Source organism: Lygodium microphyllum, chromosome 7 (genome assembly GCF_053477565.2).
Source record: "Lygodium microphyllum isolate KBCC chromosome 7, Lygodium_microphyllum_v1.1.10, whole genome shotgun sequence".
NCBI lineage: Eukaryota > Viridiplantae > Streptophyta > Polypodiopsida > Schizaeales > Lygodiaceae > Lygodium > Lygodium microphyllum.
This window is the reverse complement of record NC_141141.1, coordinates 155,925,041-155,951,472: the sequence shown is the minus strand read 5'-3', so window position 1 is coordinate 155,951,472 and position 26,432 is coordinate 155,925,041. Positions and strand designations below refer to the sequence as shown.

Here is a 26,432-nt window from a genome sequence, read left to right as displayed (position 1 = left end):
GGAACTCCCTTCATAGCATTTTCTTCCACATCAGCTTTCGGGCTGTTGGCCTTACTAAGCTTGAGATAAGGAGGTAAGGGTACCCCAAAAGGATTAGCTTCAGCCATGTTAAATCTGTCCAGTACCTTTCCAATGTACTTGTCTTGAGATAAAAATAGCAATTTCTGCATTCTATCTCTGCGAATCCTCATGCCCAAAATATGCTCTGCATTCCCCAAATCTTTCATGGAGAAAGCTGATTTCAGCTGATTTTTGAGAGCATCCAAGCTAGTCTTTCTTTTCCCAGCTAGTAACATATCATCCATGTAAAGTATTATGGGGCTGCCATCTGTATCTTTTGTCATGTACAAGCAATGATCTGCATGGCTGCGTGTAAACTCACGAGATAGCATAAAAGTATCAAACTTTTTGTACCACTGCCGTGGTGCTTGCGTCAGCCCATACAGGCTGCATTTTAGCTTACACACCATCTGCTGTTTTCCAAGAACTACAAAGCCCTCAGGTTGTTTCATATAGATTTCCTCATCAATGTCACCATGCAAGAAAGCTGTTTTTACATCCATTTGATACAGCTCTAAATCCAAAATAGCAGTAAGAGCAAAAAGCACACGTAAAGTGGCCATCTTCACAACAGGTGAGAAGACCTCTTGGAAGTCAATCCCTTCCTTTTGTGCATAGCCTTTGGCAACTAGCCTTGCCTTGTACTTGGGTTTCCCATCAACTGTCTTGACTTTGTACACCCATTTGTTTGGAAGTGGCTTCCTTCCCTTTGGTAATGACACAAGATCCCAAGTATCATTTGCATATAGAGATTTAATCTCTTCCTGCATAGCTAGCTCCCACTTACTACTGAACTCACATGACTTGGCATCTTTGTATGTAAGAGGCTCACCCTCATCTGTAAGCATCACATAATGCAAGGAGGGGTCAAACCTATGTGGTTGTCTTCTTACGCGTGTAAACCTGCGTACCCAATGATCAACATTTTCAGGAATTGGGTCTACATCAAGAGGTATATTATTTTCAGCATCCATTTGCTGCTGTAAACCATTTTCAGCATGCTGTTCATGCTATACAGCACCTTCATTTTCATTTCCAGCACCTGCATTTTCATAATCAGAAAGCCTATCTTGCTGTCCATGACCTCCTTGTGCTTCTATTTGCTATCCATCATCATCTGGCTCAAAAGTAACCGGCTGATCAACAGTTTCAGCCTGTGGTACAGCACCTTGAGGCTCATTTTCTGAAGTTATGGGTGGCTACAAACTCTGAAATTTCACCTTTTTCAAATCTTCATTAGAGGCTAAAGAGCCTTTCAGCAATTTTGCCTCATTAAACACAACATTACGGATGCGAATAATTTTCTTAGACTAAGGTAACCACACTCTGTAGCCAAATTCACCCTCATCACCATAGCCCATGAAAATGGCTTTGGTGGATTTCGAGTCAAGTTTGTTCCTCAGCTTATCCCTAACATGTACAAAAGCATCACAGCCAAATATACGTAAATGGTCATATGAGGCCGATTTGCCGGACCAAACCTCCTCAGGGATGCCATTATTTAAGGACCTATTTGGAGAGCGGTTGCAAATGTGAACCGCGGTTTTGAGTGCCTCTCTCCAAAATGCATGAGAGAGATTGGCAGTGGACAGCATGCACCGCACTCTTTCACATAAAGTCCTGTTATATCTTTCAGCCACCCCATTTGAAGAAGGACTGTAAGGGGTCGTAAGCTCCCTCTTAATACCATGTAAGTCACAAAATCATGAATTCAGTTGATGTGAACTCACCCCCATTATTAGCTCTCAAGCATTTCAGCTATCTATCTATCTGAGTGGTCACAAATGCATGAAAAGTTTTAAAAACAGCAAACACTTCACTTTTCTTTTTCAGCAAGTACACCCAAATCTTCTTGGAACAATCATCAATAAAGGAGACAAAATATGCAACACCACCCAATGATTTCACGGGCATACTACATACAGCATACTACATACATCAGAATGCACTAAGTCCAAGACATTGGACTTACGAGAGACACCAAAGTAAAAGGAATTGTTTATTTGCTTTCCAAACTGACACTCATTACAAAAATCAAGTTTAGAGCCTTTTCCATTAACCCTTTTTAGAGAGATAAGAACATCAAGTCCTTTTTGGCTCATATGGTCTAATCTCTTATGCCATAACTCCAAGTGGCTGCAAATTTCAGCAACTGCAAGAAACTTGCCATTCAAGGCTTTACAATGCAAACAATACAATGTGCCCTTCTTGGTTCCTTTTGCAATCAGCATGGAACCCTTTTTTACTTTCCACAAACCACCACCAAACAGTGTGGTGTAGCCATGCAAGTCAAGCTGACCAACAGATAGTAAACTCTTTTTAATGCTAGGCACATATCTAACATCTTTCAACACAAGCTCTTAACCATTGTCTAAAGACAAGTGTACGGTGCCAATCCCATCAACGCTGCAAACATGGTTGTTTCCAAGGTACACCTTTCCATAACTACCTGCATTGAACATAGCAAAACACTCCAACCAAGGAGTTACATGGAAAGAGGCACCAGAGTCTACAATCCAAGTCTAAGTGACACCATCATCAACTGACAAGAGTGCATCAATCACATCAGCCTTGGTAATTTGCATATCCTACATGTGACATACAAGGGCATCATAATCAACTGCACATAATACATCAGCCTCTGTATCTGAAAGCTCCTCTATGACCACACTAGAGGCCACATTGGCCTTTTCTTTGCCTTTGGATGTCTCCAATGCATGTGTCTTTTCTTCCTTCTTCTTTTTATCTCCTGCATTCTTATTTCTCTCTTGTTCCTTCTTGTAGTACCTGCAATCAAGTTTCTTGTGGCCCTTCCAACCACAATGATAGCAAGTAATGTCACTCTTATTCTTTCCTTTGCTCTTGCTCATGTTTCTCTACCCTGCATATGCATTTTTCTTTTCAGCCCTGCCTCTTACATTATAAGCTGAGTTGCTGTCTTCTCCACTAGACATACGTCTAATTTCTTCATTCAAGATAGAACCCCTCACCCCATCATATGAGAGATTGGGGTTATTGCTGAGTGAAACCACCAAGGTTTCCCACGAGTCCGGCAGTGTCATGATCAAAAAGATTGCCCTCAACTTATCATCAAAGTCCAAGTTTGCATCTTTGAGCTGATTTAGAATCCCTGTAAATGCACTCAAGTGCTGAGCTGCAGGCTTTAACTCATACAGTCGCATATTCACCAACTTGCGCATTAAATGCACCTGATTAACAGGTGTGGTGATCTCATAAGTAGTCTTCAGCTTCTCCCATATTGCATAACCTGTGTCTTAACCCTTAATGCCTGTTAGAATGTCATCAGCGACACCCATCTTTATGTAAGCCACAGCCTTTTTATTCACTCTAGCCCAATCTGCATCAGACATTAGTGCAGGTTTATCTTCATGCAAAGCATCCTCACAATCCTTCAGGAACAAAATGCCCTGCATACGGTCTTTCCAAAGGTCAAAGCCATGACCATCAAACCGTTTGATCTCCATCAAACTCTTGATGTGTGAACTGGAAGAAGTGCAGCCATTTTATCACGAATACAAGAGTAAATGCACTAATCTACGGAAGCACAAGCTGAACCAGTAAAATACCCTGTTGTTTTTCCTCAACCAGAAATAAATCTCTGCTGTTTATACATTAACCAGCCACTGCACAGGTAAAAGATGCAGAAATTTACCAAAAATCTGCGCAAATCCCCAAAATTTCAAGTCCAAAATTGCATGAATTCCGTGCTACAGTCGCCTGTTGACTGCTACTACGCGCCTGCTGCCGCAAGCCCAGCAGCCGTCGCCTCAATCTTGGAAAGCGTGCAGAGTCTTGGCTCTAATACCAGTTGTTGAAACTGGAAGGACACAGCTGAGAGAGTTTGAGATCGAGCAGGAGCCTATGAGTGTGACGGCTGGAGAGAGTGTGAGCAGAGTGAAAGTCCAAGACGATAAGAGTGTACCAACAATGTGTTGGTACACATAATAAAATGTATTTGTACTTAGGGCACGTAAAGGGTGCGTTCACATGTACAGTGTGCGTGTACTATATACAGGGAGGTCACCGGGCCTTTATATATCCCAACACCTATAGGATTTAGTGTAGGGGTTGAAACCCTTACCTGATCCCACACTTGTTCCATACAAGGTCATCCGCTCGTGGAAGAATCATAACACCTCCACTACTGTCAAGCTTATCCAAGGCTTATTGCTTGAGTTTCACTCTTAGCTTTAGCATTTCGGCTTAGCATCCAAGCATTGGGCGTACTTGACTAACCCCTATGTAGCTAAAGATAGAACCCATCACATCAATTTGGATCATGAGCTCCAAAATTTTAAAATCACCAACAAGGATGACTTGAAAGTCAAGTTGACTGAGTATCGGTCTCTTCTTGTTGGGTTCTCAACCACTAGAGCTCCTAAGTCCTCTAACGATCGGGTTACCCTATTCCTTAACAAGCTACCAAGAAAATATTTCCTTTTTGTACAACAGGTGATTTCACAGCCTTAGATATCCACATTTTATGAGTTTGAGTGTCAATTGTTGTATTACGCATAATTGTTCAATCAATTGCATAACACATCCTCGATAGAGGGGACTCTCATTGCATCTTCTTAGAAGGGGCAACAAGGCAAGCGAAAATAAAATTCAAATCAAAATCAAAATCAAATCAAGGCTAGTGAATCCCAAGAAACCACACAATCAACTCTTAAACCTGGATTACAAAATGTACCTAAGAAGAATAGGTATTGTCAATATTGTCAAAAGGCTGGCTATTATGACAACAAGAGTTGATGGCACACAGCTGAAATCCAAGCATCAAACCCCCGCACCCTAGTCGAGGAACCCCCAACAAGGGAAGCAAGGTGGTGAAAGGTCTTCAACATTGAGCTTTGGAGAAAAAGAGCTAAAGCAATTTCCAACTAGAATACATTGCATATAAGGCTTATACAAATGCATAAAATTCTATGCTTAGAGGAGGACATGAGCCAACCTTAGGAGAGAGCTAAAACAATTTCCAACTACGATATAAAGTCATGACGTAATAGTATAGTGCGTATCGTATTTATGACTGCTAATAACAAAGCAAGGGTAGTGGCAAGGCCAAACCCACACTGCCATCAATCAGTCATCATAGTCGGTGAACTACTCAACTCCACAGGGTTTGTCTGACTGGTCTGTAGAGGCCCACATCATCTCCTTAGAGATATCAGATGCGAGTATCGTTTACATCTCTGAGTTGCCTCCTAATGAGATGATTTCAAATGCCCACTTATTACAACCGAGCACATCACCACCTATTTGGCTTGTGGACAATGGAGCTACCCATCACATGACTCCTATAGAGAAAATTTTCATTTCCCAAGCCCCTGCAACCAGGAGAGTCTAACATAGGAAACAACTCCTCCGTCAAGATTCAGGCCCAAGGTTGCATCAATTTTGCAACTAACCAAGGTCCGGATCTAGCCTCGCTGGATAATGTCTATCATGTTCCCCAGCTTGGGCTAAACTTGTTGTCTGTTCAACAACTTTGCCAGTTGAGGCAAGCAATCTTCTTCACAACGACCATAGTCAAGGACTTGGACTCTCAAACTGTTTTAGTGATTGCTCACGGCAAGGCACAGCCTAATGGCCTTTACCACATGACCCGTTTTCTTACCAAACCGATTGCCGATGATTTGGAGTTCCGTTGCTTCCAGGACTTGGCCACCACACGAAAGCCCATGACTCTAAGCATCTTTGGCATTTTTGCTTAGAACATCTTGGCTACAACTCTCTTTATGAGCTACCACGTCAAGGGATGGTTGAGGGCCTTCCATACCTCAAACTATCTCGAGAAGTCTACAAAGCATGTCAACTAAATAAGCAACATCGTATACCCTTCCCTAAATAGTCTACCACCTGTGTTGAGGAACCCCTTGGGGTCATTCATGTGGATCTTTGTGGTCCCACATCCACTGCCGCCTTGAATTGTGCACTACATCTCTTTTCGATAGTGGTTGATTTCTCTAGGTACATATGGGTGTACTTCCTCAAACACAAGTCAGATGTCTTTACTTATTTTAGTGCTTAGGTGTTGTTGGTTGTCATATGGGTACTACAAGGAGTGATTCTCGTAGCAAGTTTACTCCCACAAGTTCTCTAAGTTTCTTTAGGAGCAGGGCATTGCACGCTAGCTCACCTCCACCAACTCCCCTACACAGAATCAAGTCATAGAGTGTAGGAACCAGATAATCATGAATATGGCACACTCTATGCTATTCATAGTAGAGCTCCCTCAACACCTTTGGGTTGAGGCTATTAACACTTTGGTGTACATCCTTAACCAATGTCCGGCTGCCACAGTCCCTAAAAAACCTCCGTACGAGGCATTTTTTGACTCATGGCTTGTTGTTTCTCACTTCAGAGCCTTTAGTAGTCGTGCTTATAAGCACTCCGGATGACAAGATAAAAAAGCTCACTCCTTGAGCAGATCTCTTGATCTCTGTGGCCTATTCTTCCAAAGCGAAAGCCTATCCTTTGTTCAATCCTCGGACGAACAAGGTGATTGTTAGGAGGGATGTCATCTTTGATGAGAGGGACATAGTGCAATCTACTGCACCATTTTCTGCATCCTCACCTCCGCTCACATCATATGAGATTATGCCTTCTGAGCTGAGTCTAGCCCCCAGTCTTAACCTTCCTGTAAACACTTCAACTCCCACACCCCCTCCACGAGACATGCTACCTCATTGGTATCAACAGACCATGTGGGATTTAGGGATCCTTCCACCAAATTCCACTCTAGAGCACCTAGAAGGTCTGCTCAACTCGCCCCTCAAGCTTCATATGCATCGTTGTTTACAACTAATTACATTGCACATTCCAAGCTGGACAATTGGCAAGAGTCTCTCTAGGACCCTCTATGGCGTAAGGCCATGAAGCAGGAACTGGATAGTACTAATCGAAATGGGACTTAGACCTTGGTGGATCATCCTCGTCATCGGGACAAAGTGGATTTTTAGGACCAAGCTAAAGGCTGTCGATACTTTAGACAAATACAAGGCTCGCGTCTTGTAGTGCAAGGTTTCAAGCACAAGCACAGCATTAACTATGAAGAAACCTTCGCATCTACAACTGGATTGACATCATTTCATCTATTGGTTGCACTCGCTACTCACCCTGGTTGGCCAATCTATCAGATAGACATCAAAAGTACATTTCTAAACAGTAATTTAGAGAAGAAAGTCTATGTGAAGCAACCTCCCAACTTTTCTTCCGCTAACCGGAATCATGAGGTATTTCACTTGCGGAAAGCTCTTTATGGGCTGAAGCAAGCACCGAGGTCTTAATACCGCAAGATAGACGAGTTCTTATGAACTCATGGATACCATTCTACCCCCTATGATCCAAATCTATATGTGTGCACCACTAGCACAAGGGTTAACTATATCATGTTGTACATTGATAATATACTTCTCACTAGCTCAGATTCTACAACCATAGTAGAAATCAAGACAAAAGTTTGTGCTATATTCAAGATGACCGACTTAGGTTTGTTGTCTTATTTCTTGGAGATGGAGATTGTTTGGTCCAAGGGAAGTATCTTTCTATCACAGCAAAAGTGCGCCCTACATCCGATGCAACAGTATTGCACTGATCAAACACGGCCAATGGTTGCGCCTCTTGATCCCATTATCCATCTGCATAAGGATACCCCGAGTCAAACTTTTGATGCTCACACCTATCGTTCTATTTTAGGAAAACTACTTTGGTTGATTCATACTAGGCCAAACCTTATATACTCAATTAGTTTACTTGGTCAGTATTTTAATGTACCTAGAACATCTCATTGAATTGTTCATCTTCGTGTGTTAAGATATTTAAGGTATATCTATAATTATGAACTAACTTATAGTCACGGTCTATGCTTACACAAGTGCACTGATTCTAACTGGCCAAGAGATCCTAATGCCAAATGTTCCCATGGCAGCTGTCTCTACACCTTGGACATGGCACCCATCTCTTGGGCTAGCCATAAGCACGAGACGATGGCAGCTTCCACAACTAAGGCAGAGTATTGGGCTCTTTTCGATGGTACTACAGAGGCCATCTATCTAAGGAACTTTCTAGCCACACTTCAGTTTCCTTATGAGACTCCTATAGTTGTCTACTACAATAACCAGAATGTCGTTGCCCTTGCACGCAATCCAATCATCACCCCTCAAACACAGCACATGACAGTTCATTTTCATTTCACCAAAGAGCAGGTTGAGCTAGGCATTGTTTGCCTAGCCTTTGTACCTTCCAATGAAAATTGTGCAGATATTTTTACCAGCATGGTCAACAGGCTAGTTCTCCAGTATCTTCTACCTTAGATCGGCTTGGGTACATCCTCCTCTACTTCTTCAGATTGACGGGGAGAGGGTGTTTTCCCTCCTACTTGTCCTTCAAGTTTAAGAGGGGGCAATTTCCTTCCCTTGACAGTGACAATGATGATGCTTATAGTTTTTTTTTACTCTCAAACATTCATTTACTTTGTATTGTACATTATGGACATTTGTAACTTCATCCACACTGTCAAGATGACATCATCGTAAAAGGGCACTTCGACAAGCGAACAATTTCCTTGCAAGGATATTGTTCAAGTGGCACCATTGCATTGCATTCTACATAAGCATAAAAACTTGCATCTTCCTTTGCATTATCCCATGCATTGGCATTCTGTTCATGTAAACATGCATCTATGCGCATTTATCCCTTTTTGGTCACCCTTAGAAGTAGTTGGCTCTAGATCCACCATACTCATGGCACTGCATGTGGCAGTCTCCAACGGCAGTTTTTCCCTATGCTTGCATACTAACTTGGTAAGCCCTCGAGCAACCGAAAAAAAGATCCATTGTTGATTCCATCCACCTTTGCAAGACTTGGTAAGCCCTTGGGCAGCCAACGAGTACCCTTGATCCAATGCCCTAGCCACTCTAGAGTGATCACTTGGGCTCCCTTGGTAAGATAATCATCGCCTTTATAGTCTTGATAGGTCACTAGGCAACCGACGCACACCCTTTGCCTGATGCCCTGGCTGCTTTGAGTGGCACGCCTTGGGATAACAAAAAAATAAATACACAAGGCTAATTTATCATGGCTCAAATTTAGGCATGAGAGAGAGTGTTGGGCTAAAATTGCATTAGCCTTATTTAAATAGCCCCAAATATACTTAATTAATGAAGAAGCCTCATCATTTTTTTTAAAAAACATGGTCCTAGAGAGTTAATGTGTCCCACATACAAAACCCTAATTTGGATGGCCCGAACTTCTATAAATAGGCATGCAATCCACTATTAATCTTGTTTTTACAGGTTTTAGGAGCCATATCTCTGTTGTCCACACCCCTTCGCGGAGAACCTTGCGGTCAAAACTTCCCCTTGTTGTATGCTATCATCTAGTGTCTTATTCCAACCTTCATCTCCATCTGTGAGCTGTCACCTACAGCCAAAAGCTATCGCCTGCATCTAGAAGCTTACGCCTAGTACCTTGGAGCTATCGCCTACTATCTAAAGCTTGCATTTGTTGCTAACATCATCAGCTAGAGCTATCGCCGTCATCTTGTTCCTTGCATTTGCTAAGTTTTTCTCTCCTTCCGCTATCCCCTACACTTTATGCACAATCATCTACTGTTTCCAGGTGTCTCCTGGTTTTTCTCCTCAAGTGTCTGTATTTTTTCTCTCTCTCTCCTCACTGCCTGTCTGTATCAAATCCAATCTCTTTGGCTATATTTACTATTATTCGACACACAAAGGCTGCCTTGCTACATTTCAGGATCCATTACGAAGTACAACACTCTCCACCTCATAACCTCTACCTTGATTCCCAAAGATACGAGAGTTCAAGGTTCAATATTCACTACATAGTGTCTTCAATGCATGAGCTGAAACTAGCCTTCCTCCTCGAATAGGATGGTAAATAACCTGATTAAGCACTATTTATAGCAATTAACAAATTCACAAAACTGAAATGCATACTAAACCATTCAACCTTGGACATTGGACATCTTGTTGGTCCCAAAACCGGCACCCCTTTTAGTATTTATTTAACTTAATTTAAGAAGAAGTTGATGTACAATGGGATTCTCCCAATCCCTTTTGGTATTCCAACTCCCCTTACTGTCCAAAATGACTAGCAAGTCTTCAATCTGATTTTCCTTTTGATTCGGGCAATCTATTGGTCTTCAACTGCTTTGATGGAGATGGAAAATACCCCAAATTCAATGATTTGCTGGTCTCTCCACTTGAATAGACTAAAAACAGCTTCAGCCCTGTTGAATCCAAGTCTTGGAGCTTCCATTTTTTTTCACGCTTCCCGAGGCTTCTGCTAAACCCTATTTCTACTGCAAATTAGGGTTTACAACAAAGGAATCTAAAATTCCTCAGCCTTTGGTGATCTCAATGTTGTAATCTTCGAAGAAAGGCTGTAGAAAGGCTGGGAGATGAGAGAGAATGCTGAAGAGAGAGAAAATTCAGACTTTCTTAGCGAAAAACTGAAGAAAAACTGTCATTTACTACTATTGCCCTATCTCAACAGCTTGTAGATGCAAAGAATTTTTCAGTCTTGCATGGGCATTTTTGACAAGTGACAGTCTTCTCAAATGGTTTTTCAATATTATCCATAATTAAATATTAATTTTCAATCTTTAAATACTGAAAACTAATCTAATAATTATTTCGATGCCCTGAAAAATAATCTGACTGGCCAATAATTAAATTAGCTAGGTAACTTCCATTCCCGAGTGTCTCTGTGCCATCTTTGACTATCGGATTGGGGTTAGGTACCATTAAATGTTACTTCCCTAGTGTCACCAACTGACACTTATGGCCAAATGAATGACCTAGGCCAACAACTGACACCAGATACCACTGAGTACTTGTGCGGCATAACTTATAGCAACTTTTACCTTTGACATCTCATGATTTTCTCAGGTCCTAGGCTCATAAATTTACTCTAACCCTAATTACACCTCACATGTGCAACATTTACTTAGCCATGTGATTAAAAATTAATCCACATATTAAGTGAGGTTTCAAAAATACATATCCTCATAACATGAACACTGTATATTTAGTAGTCATTCACTTCTTTATTCATTGTGTTCACTGTCTCTAAGTTACCCTAACCCTAACTATGTTCTATGTTATCAATTTGTGCTTTGTCGCATGATTAGTTTTGTGTTTTCTACATTTAGAGCATTTCTTCACAAACCTGAGACACCTGATTGTAAACCAGAAGCTTTGTGCTACTGCTGAATTTGTTTTCCACTAAGTAATTACAACAAGATGTTATCATACAGTGAGATGGAATCAAGCAATGATGATGCCTCACAATATAAACATTCACATGGGGAAGAAGGGAATGCAATGCTTGATCTCAGACAAGGCTCATAACATGGACAGCAAGATGAAAATGTTGTTGTTAGTCAAGATGCAAGGCCTTCAAGGCAAAATGATGCTGATGACCAGCAAAGAAAAGAGAAATTTGATGACCAACTTAAATATCGAATGAGGACAGAAGCAAATCTCTTTGCTAAATTGGCAAAGAATCCTAAATTCACTCAATTTTTGAATACTCCAATGAAGGATAGCAAGAGTAACAAGAGAAAAACAACTTCTATAGCTTCGGGACAGCAAGATACACCGAAGAAAATGTCAAAGCCTTCTCATGAAGCTCCAAATGATGCTAATAAAGAAAAGTTGTGGATGCCAACGAGGCAAGGTATGCAAATGCAAGGCCATTATGGAAGTGCCAATCCAATGGATTTTGGACAGCCAAGCACGCATGCAATGATGGAGCAGCTAAGATACTTTAGTGATGGTACTATTTTCCATGGTATGGTAGGTCAAGGATTGCATATCGCAATGTATGGCACAACTCCTTTTGGTATGCAGCAACCTATATATGGTGTGTAATGCCCAATGTATTCAAAAATGACTCATAATAAGTATAACCCTATGTGTGGCAGCATTGGTTTGATGCTTGGGTCACAAAGTGGCATGTTAATAATGCATCTATACCCGCAAATGCTTATGGGACTCAAGAAATCAATGTTGGTCATATGCAAATGCTTCTTTTGGTGTTGGCCATAATGCAAATACTACAAATGCGCCCTTTTTGAAGCAGCCACTGTATGACAACTTGACCCCCAAAGGGGTAGCAAAAGACTATGATGAGGGTGGAAAAGAGGTGAAGTTTGAATCCTTCAATAGTGCATAAGATAGGCTGAAAGCCTAACTTTTATTCACCAATTTGATGCAATCTATTTGGAAGAAAACTTCACCGAATCCTCTAAGATTTAAAACATAGCCACTTACTTGAAGAGAAATGCATTATAGTGGTAGTCCACACTCTTAATACAAGGTAGAGTGCTATCAACATGGATACAATTCAAGCAAATGTTTGCATTGAATTGGTTGACTAGTACATTTGAGGTGGAATCATGACAGCTTAGAATAAGCTAGATACAAAAGAATGCAAGAACTTGGAACAATACAATAAGAAGTTTTGGGATGCTTTGCTATCAGTAACTTCTTATCGTTCAGTTCCTCTTTATGAGCAAGTAAAAAAGTATATATATGGTTTGCCTAAGGGAATCAAGGATTTCCACATTAAATCCACTGTGTTTAGCATGTCTCAGCTCAGAGAGACTACTACTATAGCTGATACATTGCTACGTGGGAAAGATTCGCGCTTCCAACAAAGTGGAAAGAAGCTGAATAAGAAGTTGTCAAAGGTTGAGAAAAGGAGAATATCTAAAAATCAGCCGAAAAAGAAATTAAGACAACAAGAAAAGAGTTGGAAATTAGCTGCACAATGTAGGGAATTAAGGGTTGCAAGTAAATGCTTTGTTTCTAAATAGAAGGATCATATAGCTAAGGACTCAATAGGCAACAAGCTAGAAAATCAGAAAATTAAAAAGATCCTAAGTGTAAGAAGCCCAAAACATCAATTGAACTAATGCCTCATGTTGTTAGCGATCAACCCAATGATGATCCTATTGAGTTATGCAAAGCGTAGGCCAAAATCAAAGATCGGCGTGCTTTGATTTTGTTTGATAATGGAACATGAGCCAACTTTCTCTCTATAGACATGGCAACCCGTCTAGGTATTAGAGAGGATGAGATGGGATCCATGGATGAAATTGGTATGGTATGCAAGGACCATGTGAAGCCTGTCACACCACTCATTGGAAAGCCTCGTTTGCACACTCAGGGATATACGGACAACGAAGAGTTTTGTATTGCTACACTTGAGGGTTGTGATACCTTGCTTGGTATGCTTTGATACCATCGTATGCATGCAGTGATCGATTCAAATGCTAAAGTGATCACTATTTAGCATAAGGGCAAGACCCATACTTTGAATGTAAAGTTGAACGGGAAATCTGTTCTTATTGTATCGCCTACTACCATTTCCAAAGTAATGAAAAATTACCTTTCAATATACTTGGTTTTTACTAAGCATAAGATTAATAATGAAAATGTTAAAAACATATCAAAGTTAAAGAAGGAACACATTTCATTTCTAAAAATGTATGTTGATTGCTTATCTCAATTACTTTCGAGACAACTACTGCTTAAAAGGCCAGAAGATTGTGGCAAGGTTAAGTGCAGCCCAATAAGAGGAGATTATGAGTCAAGTGAATGAGTTGTTAGAGGGTTGTTTCGGCCCAGCTTTTCACCGCTTTGTTCTCTAGTACTTTTGATGCAAAAAAAGGATGGTTCATGGTGTATATGCATTGACTATCATGCTTTGAATAAAATCATGATAAAGAATCAGTTTTTGATCCCTTAGTTTGATGATGTTATGGATAGATTGCAAAAGGCTGCTATATTCAGCCGTGTAGATTTAAAAAATAAGTATCATCAGAGAGGCATTAGACAGAAGGATGTGCCTAAGACAACATTTAGGACATCTTTTGGGTTGTATGAGTTTCTTGTCATGCCTTTTGGACTCACAAATGCTTATGCTACTTTTAATCGAATGATGGATCGTAGGGAATATACGGCTACCTTCTTTGATGACATAATTCTCTACTCAAAGAATGAGACAAAACATAGAAAGCACTTGGACATTGCGTTCAATGAGTTACATAAGCATAGACTAGTTATCAACGACAAAACAAGGGAAATCTTTTTGTATGAGATTTACTTTTAAAGGCACATTGAATCAGCTAATGGTATTCATATGGACCCTAGAAAAAGGGAAGTCTTTCATGGGGACATGAAATTTTTGGATACTTTGCTTATGCTAGAGACATTTGAAAATTTTAATAATCAAATGTGCAATGTTGAGATATACATGTGATATGCAAGCAAGAATTATATGGTAATGGAAATGCAATCCATGAGGGGTTGACCAACATATTTAGTGAATGTTGCATCTCTACTAACAAAAATCTTATTGGTGAGGATTGATATAAGTGGTACCCTTTACTTTCTACACTGTAACCAATAAAAATGCATTTGACAACCTTGTCTTGCAACTTATGTCTTCGTAGCTATGGCACCAAAGTAAATGTCAAACAACCAAAGGTACAAATATGTGATGCCACTGGTTTTTGGCCATTCCAAGCCTCAAAAGATATACATTCAGCCAATGCTTTAATAGGGCTATAGTTCAACACATACATTGCACACATAATAGCATCAAGCCAAAACTTTGGGAGCAGCTTATTGTGTGAAAGAATATAATATGCCATTTTCATCAAAGTGCAATTTTTTCTTTCAGCCACACCGTTTTGTTAATATGTGTATATGTGATATAGTTTTCTTTATAAATAATGAGTTGCAACTTACACATTTATACCATGCAAACCCTTTCATGATAATAAATGATGTCTATCATATATCCAAAGTGTTTGAAGACTCAAAAAAGCACCAAAAACAATTGTTTTTCATTTAAATAATCTTATTTCAATAAGTCGTTTCACTCTGGTCATTTTGCATTTTAGTATCAATGAAATGCATTTCACGGTTACCATGGGTATGTAAGATATAGTACACTAATGTGTAATGCCCCTTTCAACCAAAAAAACATCAAACTCTCATGACATGTACTTCCCCTCTCGATCAGTATGTAGTGTAATCACAGCTTGCATCCACTGCCATTTTCAACCGAGGGCTGGGAGGTTTTAAAGCATGCAAACACTTCGGATTTGTGCCTCAAAGTATATGACCAACAATGAGGAGTCATGTCACCAATGAAGGTAACAAAGTACAAGTATCCTTTGATGGATTTGACACACATGGGTAACATCACTATGCACAAGCTATAATTTCTAATCAACACACATAGATAGATCCATCTTTTGGAAACAAAGCACAATGCATCTTGCCAAGTACACAACTTTCACATACATTGTGAGTAGATGCTTTTAATGGAGAAAGATAAAGCACCATATTTTTGTTTTTTAGGTGAAGCAAACTACCATAATTAAGATGACCAAATTGAGTATACCATAACTCAATAACATCCACAGTGGTGGCATCAACCTATAATGCATCCTCTAATGCTCTCCTCTTATATAAATTAAGCTAATAGAGTCCATTGTATAAGCAATGAAAGTATCCCCATCACTACAGTCATAAACACTACATCAATCCATGTGAAATTTAACCACAAAACTAGCACATCCAATGGCTAAAACTGAAATCAATTTTTTCCTTATACCTGACATATACAAGACCTTTTCAAGCATGATAGTTTTTCCATCTATTGCAATAATGAAAATGTGACCAATGCCTTGAATTGCATACAAAGCATTATTTTGCATATGCAATGGATCTCCCCTTTTGTACATTTGCATATGATACAAACAAATCACGAAAGGACGTTATGTGCTTGGAAGCTCTACTATCAAAATACCATGTGCTACAATTTTCAGCCATTGAAAGACCATGTTCATGTGAAAAAGGATCATACGAACAACGCACAACAAAAGGATAAGACTAACCAATGTCCAAGGTTGCTAAATATGTGGTTGCAGCCATTGTATTTGCTGAATTTTCAGCAACACTCATGCCCGATTGTTTCTCTTTTCACTTGCCATCCTCTTTCTACGTTCTTCAATAACATGCCCCTTTTCTTTGCAATAATTGCATCTCTTTTTCTTTGCACCGTAACAAAGTACCCACTATTGCAATCAACCATGCCTTGAATTGAGGATCAAAATCTTCTTCTTCTTACTAATTTCCAGCATCATGAGGCATTGAAGGTCACAACTCCGTACAGCAAGGTCATAGAGAAGCATCTAACTAACTTAGTGTACCACAAAATTGGTTACATGCAAATGATAAGTGAGCAGGTAGAGCTGTGGTCTTCAGACCCAAACAAGTTTATGCCTGATGAGAATGACATGATATGCAATCGCTGTGTTTCAAGGATATTATTATTGGAGGAATTGGTAGCAACATATGACAGTGTGGGGATACAGTCCCTTGTACAATCAGTTGAGAAGCATGTCTGTGAAGCAGCAAAGCAAAGGTGTAATGGGAAAGAAAATTGGTGGAAGATACGAGAAGCTACTGTCTTAGTTGTGGGCATAATATCTGAGTCACTTATTGAGGCACAATCACAGCAGAGAAATACTGGATTCACTTTTAGCACAGAAAGGTTTCTCAACAATATTTCTTTGAAGGGGCATCGTCACATTATTGTCAAACAAGACAAAGTATGCGTGCTTGTTGATAAGTCTATCTACAAACATATTTGTTACGAGTGTCATGATGCACCTAAGAGCTTTCACCTTGGCATATGCCAAACTTTGGACTCGATCGATCACTACTTCTTGTGGCTCCACGTGAAGACCATGGAGATTATCAACATCAGTTCCCATAGCGCCAAATCAATAGAGCAAATGGCACATGTAGACAAGAATGTCATATAAGGCCTTGCAGTTTCTCAATAATAGATTTTGTGGAGGGACTTCAAAGGCCGTAACACTATTTGGGTCATCATGGATAAATTAACAAATATAGCTCAATTCAAATCGAGATGACCAGCAGATGCAAGTACTAAAGACGGGACCTTGACATTCTTCTGCATTTTCCACTATTAACCTTTAGATGGCTTGCCAAGAGCTAGAAATGGGGGAAATGACCATGAGGTACATACTATCAAACAAAGATAGTGAAATAGTGACATCCAATGCATCTCCTATTCTCTCAATGGTAGACATGTCAATCATCTCTTGGCTCATATTGGATATAACCTTATGCTATAGACCTTACTTTTAGTGATTCTCTCCTCCCCCGCTCCATGTAAGGTTACTGACACCTTAAATCCCCAACCCAAGATAGTGGGAGAGGAAAATAGCTGCAAATAGGAAGAATGGTAGAGATCATGTACAAGAGGGTAGGTCAGTGATATAAGCGCACCACTAGCTGGGTAATTTTCCACTTTCTAATGGTATCTCGCACTCTGTCACAGCTTCAAACTCCTATGTTATACCTTGATGAAGCCCTACCACATGTAGACACCCATACTCAGCCTCTTGCTAATGTTCCCAGTTGGTACCTTACACTTGCAGGAATATCTATAGAGAGGGTCTGCTCCAAGTGATGGGTCACGATGACTCGGACTAACTGTGGGAGCCGCCTTTAGAAATCTGCCAAGTAGTCCAACCTGCTGTGTCAGGCCTTTCTGCCAACCAGCTCCGTGCTTGCCCAATTGCCATGTGGGACCTCCTTACTCATACCAACAATGTGCCATCACACATGCTGCCCAACATCGCACACACCTTGAATTGAGTGCTGGTTGCTCGTACCATGTGCCTTGCCTCATGCACCACAAGTCACATCATCTGACTGCTTCATCATTGACCCATGTGTGCCTTTGGCAGTTAGCCCACCAGCTGCCAGCTGCCTTCCCTTTGATCACACGTGGCCTCACTTGGCTCTCCTTAGCCCTGAATATACACCTGCTGGACCTGGCTGTATGTACTATGGCCACACCATCTTTACTAGTACGGGCATGCCATGCCAAATGCTTGGTGCTCTCATATGCCATCCTCCCAGCTTCCCATCGGAGCCTGTCACTTGGCCAGCCACACTATTTCCCTGTGCGTAACTGCTCTCTCTCTCTCTCTCTCTCTCTCTCTCTCTCTCTCTCTCTCTCTCAGTTGTTACAATTTGATATGTTTGCTCAAATATGGCAGGTGTGCTTTTGTGAATATGTACCATCTTCTTTCTTTCAATGGCAAGTATTTCCTGCACTTGAGGGATCTCAAGTTGATAGTGGACTTGCCGGCAACCTACAAGCCATGGGTGAACAACACAAACAGACAATCTGCCATGTATGGGGAAGACATGAAGAGGCTTTCCGAATAGGAGATCAAGAATTACCCGTGGTGGTTGGAAATGCCTCCACCTAATGAGTTGCCAAGTGAGGTGAAAAATTATGAAGAGATCGAAAAACTTGGAGGTGGTGCTTCTATGTAGGCAAAGGGTTAGAATGTGCGTGTGTGTTGGATTTTTGGCTTTTTTCTTTTTCTTTTTCTTTTTTCGTGTGCTTGCATGCATGCATGTGTCCATGCATAATGTATATATGTGTGTGTTCATTCTTTCGTATGCATCTACGTGTGCGCAAACAAATCTGACCATTTAGTTCTGATAACCCACCTCACCAAAGTTGCCCCTGCATCTCTGCCGATCCCCACAAAAAACCCAAGAATTGCAAAGACAGGGACCATCATCCGGGCACATTGCTTTGCAAGCATTGCAGCATCCTTCAGATGAGTTGAACCGATGGCTGATCCCAGACTTTGCTACTGCCCCCCACAACTCCAGGCGTTCTTTGCCCCTACAGCACTCGTGGATGTGCTGAGGTTCCACTGAGGAAATGCCCAACTTTAAATGTGAATCCGTGGTCCCTGTAAATAGAGGAGAGAGCGTGATATATATTGCACAACAGGTGGCTAGAGTGATAGCAGCAAGTATAAGGAGAGGCCTCCATCCAGCATCCTGATCTTGATGTCGTCGCGGGACAGAGGGAATGATAGGAGAGCGTGGAGATCCTCCTTGTGCAACATGGGCTCTGAATTGCATGTTGGGGGTTGCAATTCTTTACAGGTTAGCAAAATGTGATCACTGATCCAGACGTCCAGCTGCTAAGCTCTTGACAGCAGATTCTGCAAAAACCTTAGGAACCTGTGAGAAGTCGGCCCACGTTTGCTTCTTAATCATAAAGATGGAAACGATACGTTGACAAAGGAGCAAAACTTTGGAAAGGCAGAGGTTGCACACCTTCAAGAATGAAATGATCTATGAGCTCCTTCTCTGTCTCTCCTCCATTCTTCTTTCTTCTTAGTCTTAGTCTTAGTTAAATTATTGTCCTTCTAGGTACTTCTGCTGTTGCTTTTCCTCCTAGAATGCGAACGGAGCGAAAATACTAGGATCGAGATTGATTCAAGAATGAGGAATGCGGAAGTCCAGCGCGTCTATTTATAGAAACCCTTGGCCTGTTGACTCTCTAATCAATCAATCATTTCAGACCACGGGCAACACTTTACAGTCAAAACACCCATCACCTAAACCAAAACGGGATTTTACAGTAACTGCATCCACACGCGGCTATCCAGATGCAAATAACTGCATCCACACGCGGCTATCCAGATGCAAATAAAGCCCCCAATAGATCACACGAGATCTGCTGTACTCAACAAGTGAGAGCAAGACAAGACCAAGGGTGGTGCCACTCCTCGCGGAAGCTAGACTTTGTGGGAGTCGTCCGAGCAAAGTGAACACGGTGTGGCATGTCATTTTACCTCCTTACTCAAAATATGTCTACTTTTACTTTGAATTATGACCATAAACAGGCCGTGATAGTTAGGAACCAAGGAAGAAGACAATGCCAAGGAAAAAATGATGTTGAGGAGGAAGATGTTTAGGGTTTTTTTGTTTTTCATAGACATTTGGTTTCTTCCCTACTTTGTCATGCTAATGTTGTGTTGGTTGCCTTGGTTTACCTAGTGAGAAAATGCAAGTAGCAATAGTGAAGCAACTAAGGAAGAAGAGGATGTTGAGGATGAAAAGGATGTCAAGGAAGAAGAGGTTTTGAGATTTGTTACTTTCCATTGATAGATGTTTCCTAGCTACTTAAAGCTAATGCTATGTGGGTTTCTTTGGTTTACTTTGTGACAAAAAGATAGGTAGCAATAGTGAGGAGTTTGAGGAAGAAAAGAATGCCAAGGATGAGGATAGGGAAGCTAAGAGCAAAGAGAGGAGGGAAAGGATGCGGAAGCCAACAAGGGAAGTGAGGAGGGAGAGGAGAATGAAGATGGGTTAGGAAAGGCCAACAAGAAGTGTTGGCTAGCCTTGCAAGCGATGGACCACTGGCTTACATTCTATAGCAAATATCCAATTGTAATTAAGATGTTCCCTTTCCTAAAAAGGAGTTTATGTGGCATCTCCCATTTGAATTGTCAATCCATTGGATGTGCCTAGAGTCCTCATGCTTATGTTCCATGTGGGGTCTAGAAATATGGAGGTTTAGGAGGCAAGGTTGCAACCATGATTAACTTGAGCTTAGTGGAGGCAATTGTAGGTTCTTTAATGTTTTTTATTTTCTTATTTCTATGGTTTAACTTAATTGAGGCTAGTTGAATATTCCAAGATGAACCAAGCTAGCTCCATTAAGTTCCCAAGCACTCGATTCAACATACCAACCAAGATTGGAGCTTGTCAGTGCATTGTTAGCCAAGGAGACAAGTACACAAACTATGAATTTGTTTATGTCATGTATGTCAAACACCACTCAATCAAAATGCCTTACAAAATGCGACTCTATTTGCTTTCATTGGTACTTAGTAGTCAAACTTAAAGTGTTGCAAGACTAAGAAGATGCTCATCACCCCATCTTATGGGGAATCAATCTCATGAAGCATGTCTTGGTTTTCCCAATCGTACTACTTAGTAAAATTTGTCACCATTGATTTCTCTTGTGCTAATGTCTTGTTAGCCTCTTCTTCTTTGGTGCTAATTTTACCCTCTACTTCTCACATGCTGTTGCATTCTTGTGATACACAACGGTGCCTCTTTGTCATGTACAATAATGGTTTCAAGCAATTGCCCAATTTCCCAAGTCAAAAGCTAAGACCTATTTTCGATGACCCTCTCTCTTTCGTGCAACCCATGAGTTTTTTATAAGGTGTGCATGGGTAACTACAATCCTTTCCATATAGTCCCTAGTTTTTGGAAACTCCATGGTTTACTTTTTGGCAAGCCTTAGTTTACATATAGGCAAACCTTAACTTATTTTGATACAACCCCTTGTGTATATAGTTAGATAGTTCTTACATTTCTTCTTCTTTAAAACCTTTAGGCTGTGCAATTTTAGGATCCCCTCTCATATCTTCTACCACATAGATTCATGTAGCAATCAAGAAAGACATATTTAGATGACAGCTTGGCTTCCTCACTTGCAATGCCTTTCATGAGGTTTGAGTTTGCATGTATTAAGAGTTCACAATAGCCAAACTTGGAGGATTTTGTCTTTTATTATGACATGCACTAAACTCCTCATGGAGGGCTCAAAGGATAGGTAAGTGTTGGTACCTTTGCCTTGGAGAGGTGGAATGCTAATTGGACATAGTTCATGTTTGGACATGGCACATTTAGTTAGTTGTACTTATGCTCTACTCTCTTTTGCAAGTACCTTGGTGGCTTGTTTTGTCATGCTCTCTTTTCTTATGCAAGTGTCTTTGTGTCCAAATTTGTCTTGTTATCTTTGTTATGTAAGTGCCCTTCTATTTGCACTATTGTATTGCACCTCTTTTATGCATGTGTAAGTAGCATTTGCAAATAAGTTGTTATCTAAATTGATTATAGTATGTCTTTTTTATATGACCTCACTTGTCTTATGTGATGCCTAGTCTACTATGGTGTGAAAATACACATAAAAATGGGGAATTTTATTTGGTGAAAGTATTGTTCATGTTGAAGGTTTAAGATTGCATTGGCCCTAATTTAGCATGTACTTGGTTATTATTCATGTGCATGTAGAGGTCTTTTATCTCATATTGGCTAGAGTTCTAGAGCCATGTATATTCAAGCAATCACTGAATGATTTTTTTGATGGCTATAATTATTCAAGATCATTATGAAGGTTGCACTGAATGGAAAAAGCCAACACCATTTATCCATCAAAATGAGGCAGACTAAATTGAAATAACCTTTTACACATTTGAGCCCTACTACCAATTTTCATCTCAATTATCAATGAAATCTTCGTGATGATTGCCTTTTTGTCATAAAGCTTGCAGAGTTTTTTTTTTTTTAATGCAAGGAAAAAAATTCCATTGATGGAGAATAGTTACAGCATATAAAGGATATGCATCAAGGCATTAGGCCAATGCTACTAGCTTTTTACAAAATAAACGAAAGACCCAATGGGTGTTCCTAATACGCTTCAGATAGACTATGATCCAATCTTTCAGGGCGGGCATGTCTTTAGCAGGAGTAGTCCTCTTTCTTGATTCGAGGATGGCTCTATTCCTCAAACACCAAATGTGCTTGAGTGTGATTGCTCTTACAGTGAGGTCTTGTCAAGTGGCCCAAACTCCCCAAAAAGGGTAAGCTTCATAGTGACAACATCCTTTACATTGGCCTCTCTCAGCCATTTCCTAATGGCTCTCCATACTAGTATGACAGTAGGACAGTCCCAAAAGAGGTGGGTGGTACTCTCTTCCTCTTTTTTACACCAGATGCAGTAAGGGGGGATCTTAAGAAATTTGTTAAGCCTTGCTCGGATAGGCAACTTATTGAGTACCAATCTCCACAGGAGGGTGTTTAGTTGGTTGGATTTGGTAGCTTTCCAGGTTCTTCTTAGCCATCTCCTCCAAGTGGACATTCAGGTGTGAGGAAACTATTTTTTCCAAACAACCCAAGTTTTCATGATTACCTAGGCAGATGAGCCATGAATTTGTTTAGACTTCTTGGCAAGCCAAGCTCTTGTGCCTGCCTCAATGACCAGTGATTTGAGGAGATGGGTGCGTTGTGGATTGCTTAGTGGTAGCAGATAAGTCAACTTGAGGCGTGACTTTAGTCTCATTAGCCACTAAAGTTCAGTTTCACTTAGCCTAAATTGGTGCCTAATGGTAGGCAGGTCCTTCCACGTGGCGGAGGATGAGTCCCAAACATCTACCCATGACTTTAGTCCTTTAAGGGCCATCTTCCTTGCTAGTCTGGGCTGCTTGTGATAGGGTGTGAAGGGAGGATCATAGGGGAACGGGGAGAGCCAAATGCTAAGCAACAACGAACCATCCTCTTTCTTTTGGGGATCGGGGAGGAGCTTCATTTCACCCAGGAGAGAGTCCCATAGTTGTACCAGGTCCTATGCTATTCTGGACTAGGGGATTTTGATCTTCAAATTCCAACCTAGCATATCATGCCAGGATACTTCACGCCATTCTTTGCCATCAATTTTAGATATTCTAATCCATTCCTTGAGAAGACTTGCCCATGGTTGATAAGTATCAATTCTTTTGAGTGTCAAGAGTACCAGTTGTTGTGCTTTAGGATAAAAGGAATCCAGCCCATAACCCCCCTCTGATCTATATGCAGCAAGAATGGCCCACATTATATGCACATAGCCCTTGGCTGAGTCTTTCTTCCATAGTAAATCTCTCACCATTCGATCTAACTATTCCCAAGAAGTTCGATGAAAAGGAATCATGGAGGCCATAAAAACCGTAAGTGAGGACAAAACCACCTTGGCTACCACTAGCTTCCCAGTTAATGACAACTGAAATTTTTGCCATTACTTATTCTGGATTTTCCCCCTGAACCATTGAAAGCATTGTTTGGAAGAAAAACCTACACCTATTGGACACCCAAGATACCTTATGATTTCCCCACATTTGACTAACCTGAAGCCATATTGTAACAGCCATGGATGGGCCTCGTTATAGGTTAAGGGAAGCAGCTCGCTCCGTCTTGACAGTGTTGATTTTGGAAGCTGATAGACTTGCAAATTCCTGGTAAAGTCCCATCAGGTTATCTAATGAAGTCTTCTCTGCCTAAACTATACTGGCATTATCGTACGCAAAAAATTGGGTTGCCATGTGGGATCCATCCGGGAGGGGTAGTCCTTTAATAGTGTCTGTTGCCACTTGTTTGTCCACATGCCTCAAGAGAGGGTCAGTGATAATCGCAAAAAGGAGAGGTGCCAATGGACAGCCCTGCCTAGTTGATCTGCGCAGAGGAAATGGCTAGGAAAGCTTTCCATTCACCATTACACATGACATGGCATTGTTGAAGAGTGAACCCACCATGCCCAGATAGATGGGGCCAAACCCAAATGCTTGCATTGTAGACATAATGAACTTCCAATTGATTTTGTCATATGCTTTATCGAGGTCCATGTTGACCAGTACAAAGTTAGTATCCAACCCCAAAGCATGGTCAATGGAGAAAATAAGGTTGAGAACCGCATCCTGAATTTTCCTCCTATAAACAAAGCTATATAGCCTAGGATGTATGACTTTCCCTAACAAGAACTTAATTTTGCCCGATAGCAGCTTGGCTAAAATTTTGTAGGTGAAGGGGACATGGTTAGAGGCCAGTAGGATGGTTTGGACCTGTCCAGAGTTTTACGCACAAACTTTACGATCCAACATTACATTCTGCTGGAATCATGCATGTTTTCCTAACCCAGTTGAGGAGATGGACTAGTTGTTCAGAACAGGATTCACAGAGAGCTTGGAAAAACTCGAGTGGGAGTTCGTCAAGCCTTGGAGTCTTCCCTTGCTTCATGCGATTGAGTGTGAATTTGATCTCCTCCTTAGTAAATGGTCTTTCAAGGTGGAGAGCATCTTCAGGCCGGATAGGGTTCACCACAGTCCTGAGGAATATGTGCACCCTCATTTGGTAGTTCTCTAGTTCATCGGGCTCATTACCTACAATGCTAGAGAGATGCTCTTTGAATATCTGCAAAATTGACCAGTCATCAGTGTGCTTGGTTCCATTAATATCAACAATTTCTGTGATGAGTTCTTTCTTCCGTTTAAGCTTGAGTGCACCAAAGAAAAGTGAGGATGGTGCATCACCTAGCAATTCCCATGTCCCCTTGAGCTGCACCTTTGCAGCAGCTACTCTTGCTTCCTCGGATTCTCTCAGTGTCTGTTCCACAACGAGGAGGGTAGACTACATATAGCAGTCCTTAGGGTTGAGTTGCAACACTCTTAAAAGTGCTTCTCTTACCTCAGTTGTGTGCTGGTCCATTTTCCTTCTTTGGTCAGCTTTCTATTTGCCAAAACTTTTAGCTGCCTTAGTGACAGATTGCAGGCATCTAGTCCACCTATAGTTAGGTGTGATGCTTTCATCAATAGCATGGGCCCAAACACACTTCATTCGGTGAAGAAATGCCTTGTCCTTAAGAAATGAAGTATTCAGTTTAAAGGGAGGAGGAACATTGGGGGTTTTGTGACTGAGAGCACCATCTTAAAAGTGATTAGGATCGGCAAGTGATCAGAAGCTATCTCTTGGGTTAGGATTCTTACCTTTGTACTACTGTTGAGCCACCATGCATCAAGATTATCTTAGACTCTGTCAAGTCTGCTGGCTCTCCAGGTAGGGCCCACGTGTTTGTTATGCCAAGTGAAGGGCATCAGGTTCTCTTGCTGGAAGAGTAGATTAAGATCTCTCATATCATGATTGTGTTGCAAGGCTTCCCATGCTATTCTCTCTCCCACCAACATGGATCTAGAACCACAGGATCAATCTATTGGTGATAGTGTCATAATCCAGTCCCCTGCAAGCAGAGTTGGGTGGATTCCAGCTTCCCCTTCATCCATTCCCACATACACTGCCTTTTAGTTGATATATTGGGGGCATATATAGACACTAAAATGATCTCTTCACCACTAATGGAAGCCCTAACCGCAACAGCAGTACCATCCCCCTTTTTCCATGCAAGCTGAGGTCGGAGTTCATCTCTGACAGCTAAAATGGTCCCACCTTTGCCTTGGCCAAAGTGTCAGCGTAGACGGTGAATCCTGGGATAGAGATCTTGTCCACATCTTCCTCACTTAATTTGATCTCTTGTAGAGCCACAACCAAAGGCTTGTGAGATTTAATAAGCTTTGTGCATCGTTTCCATCTCGACTCGCTAGCCAGACCCCTTACATTCCAAGAGAGTAGGGTCGCCTTAGCTGATTGCTTATTCACAATGAAGCTATTCGTGGAAGTCAATTTCAATGTCATCAGAGCCCTCAATAGATGCATAGACATTACTGTCAACCAGAGGTTTGCGAGTGATTTTCTTGAGAGACAATCCGGTCTGCTTCTTCTTGACTTTGGCTGTGGTTCATCCGTTCTTTGGCGGGGCATTTTCCTTTTGTATCTGCGTGGAGTTGGTAGGATGTT

At 41.0% G+C, this 26,432-nt stretch overlaps 1 protein-coding gene across 2 annotated transcripts in view; it reads right to left on the bottom strand.

Annotated features, from left to right (window-relative positions):
• The window catches only part of LOC148034117 (peptidyl-prolyl cis-trans isomerase), a 97,840-nt gene extending 78,100 nt beyond the window's left edge, over positions 1-19,740 (bottom strand). The window contains exons 1-2 of one of the 2 annotated variants that reach the window (XM_087682135.1): positions 19,314-19,740; positions 18,690-19,198 (exon numbers count right to left, since the gene is read on the bottom strand). In XM_087682135.1, coding sequence (XP_087538261.1) covers positions 18,690-19,115 — 426 coding nt within the window. In that variant the 5' untranslated portion in view covers positions 19,116-19,198; positions 19,314-19,740. The remainder of the gene's footprint in view (positions 1-18,689; positions 19,199-19,313) is intronic. The other variant, XM_087682134.1, reaches the window with a different exon arrangement.
• Positions 19,741-26,432: the final 6,692 nt, after the last annotated feature.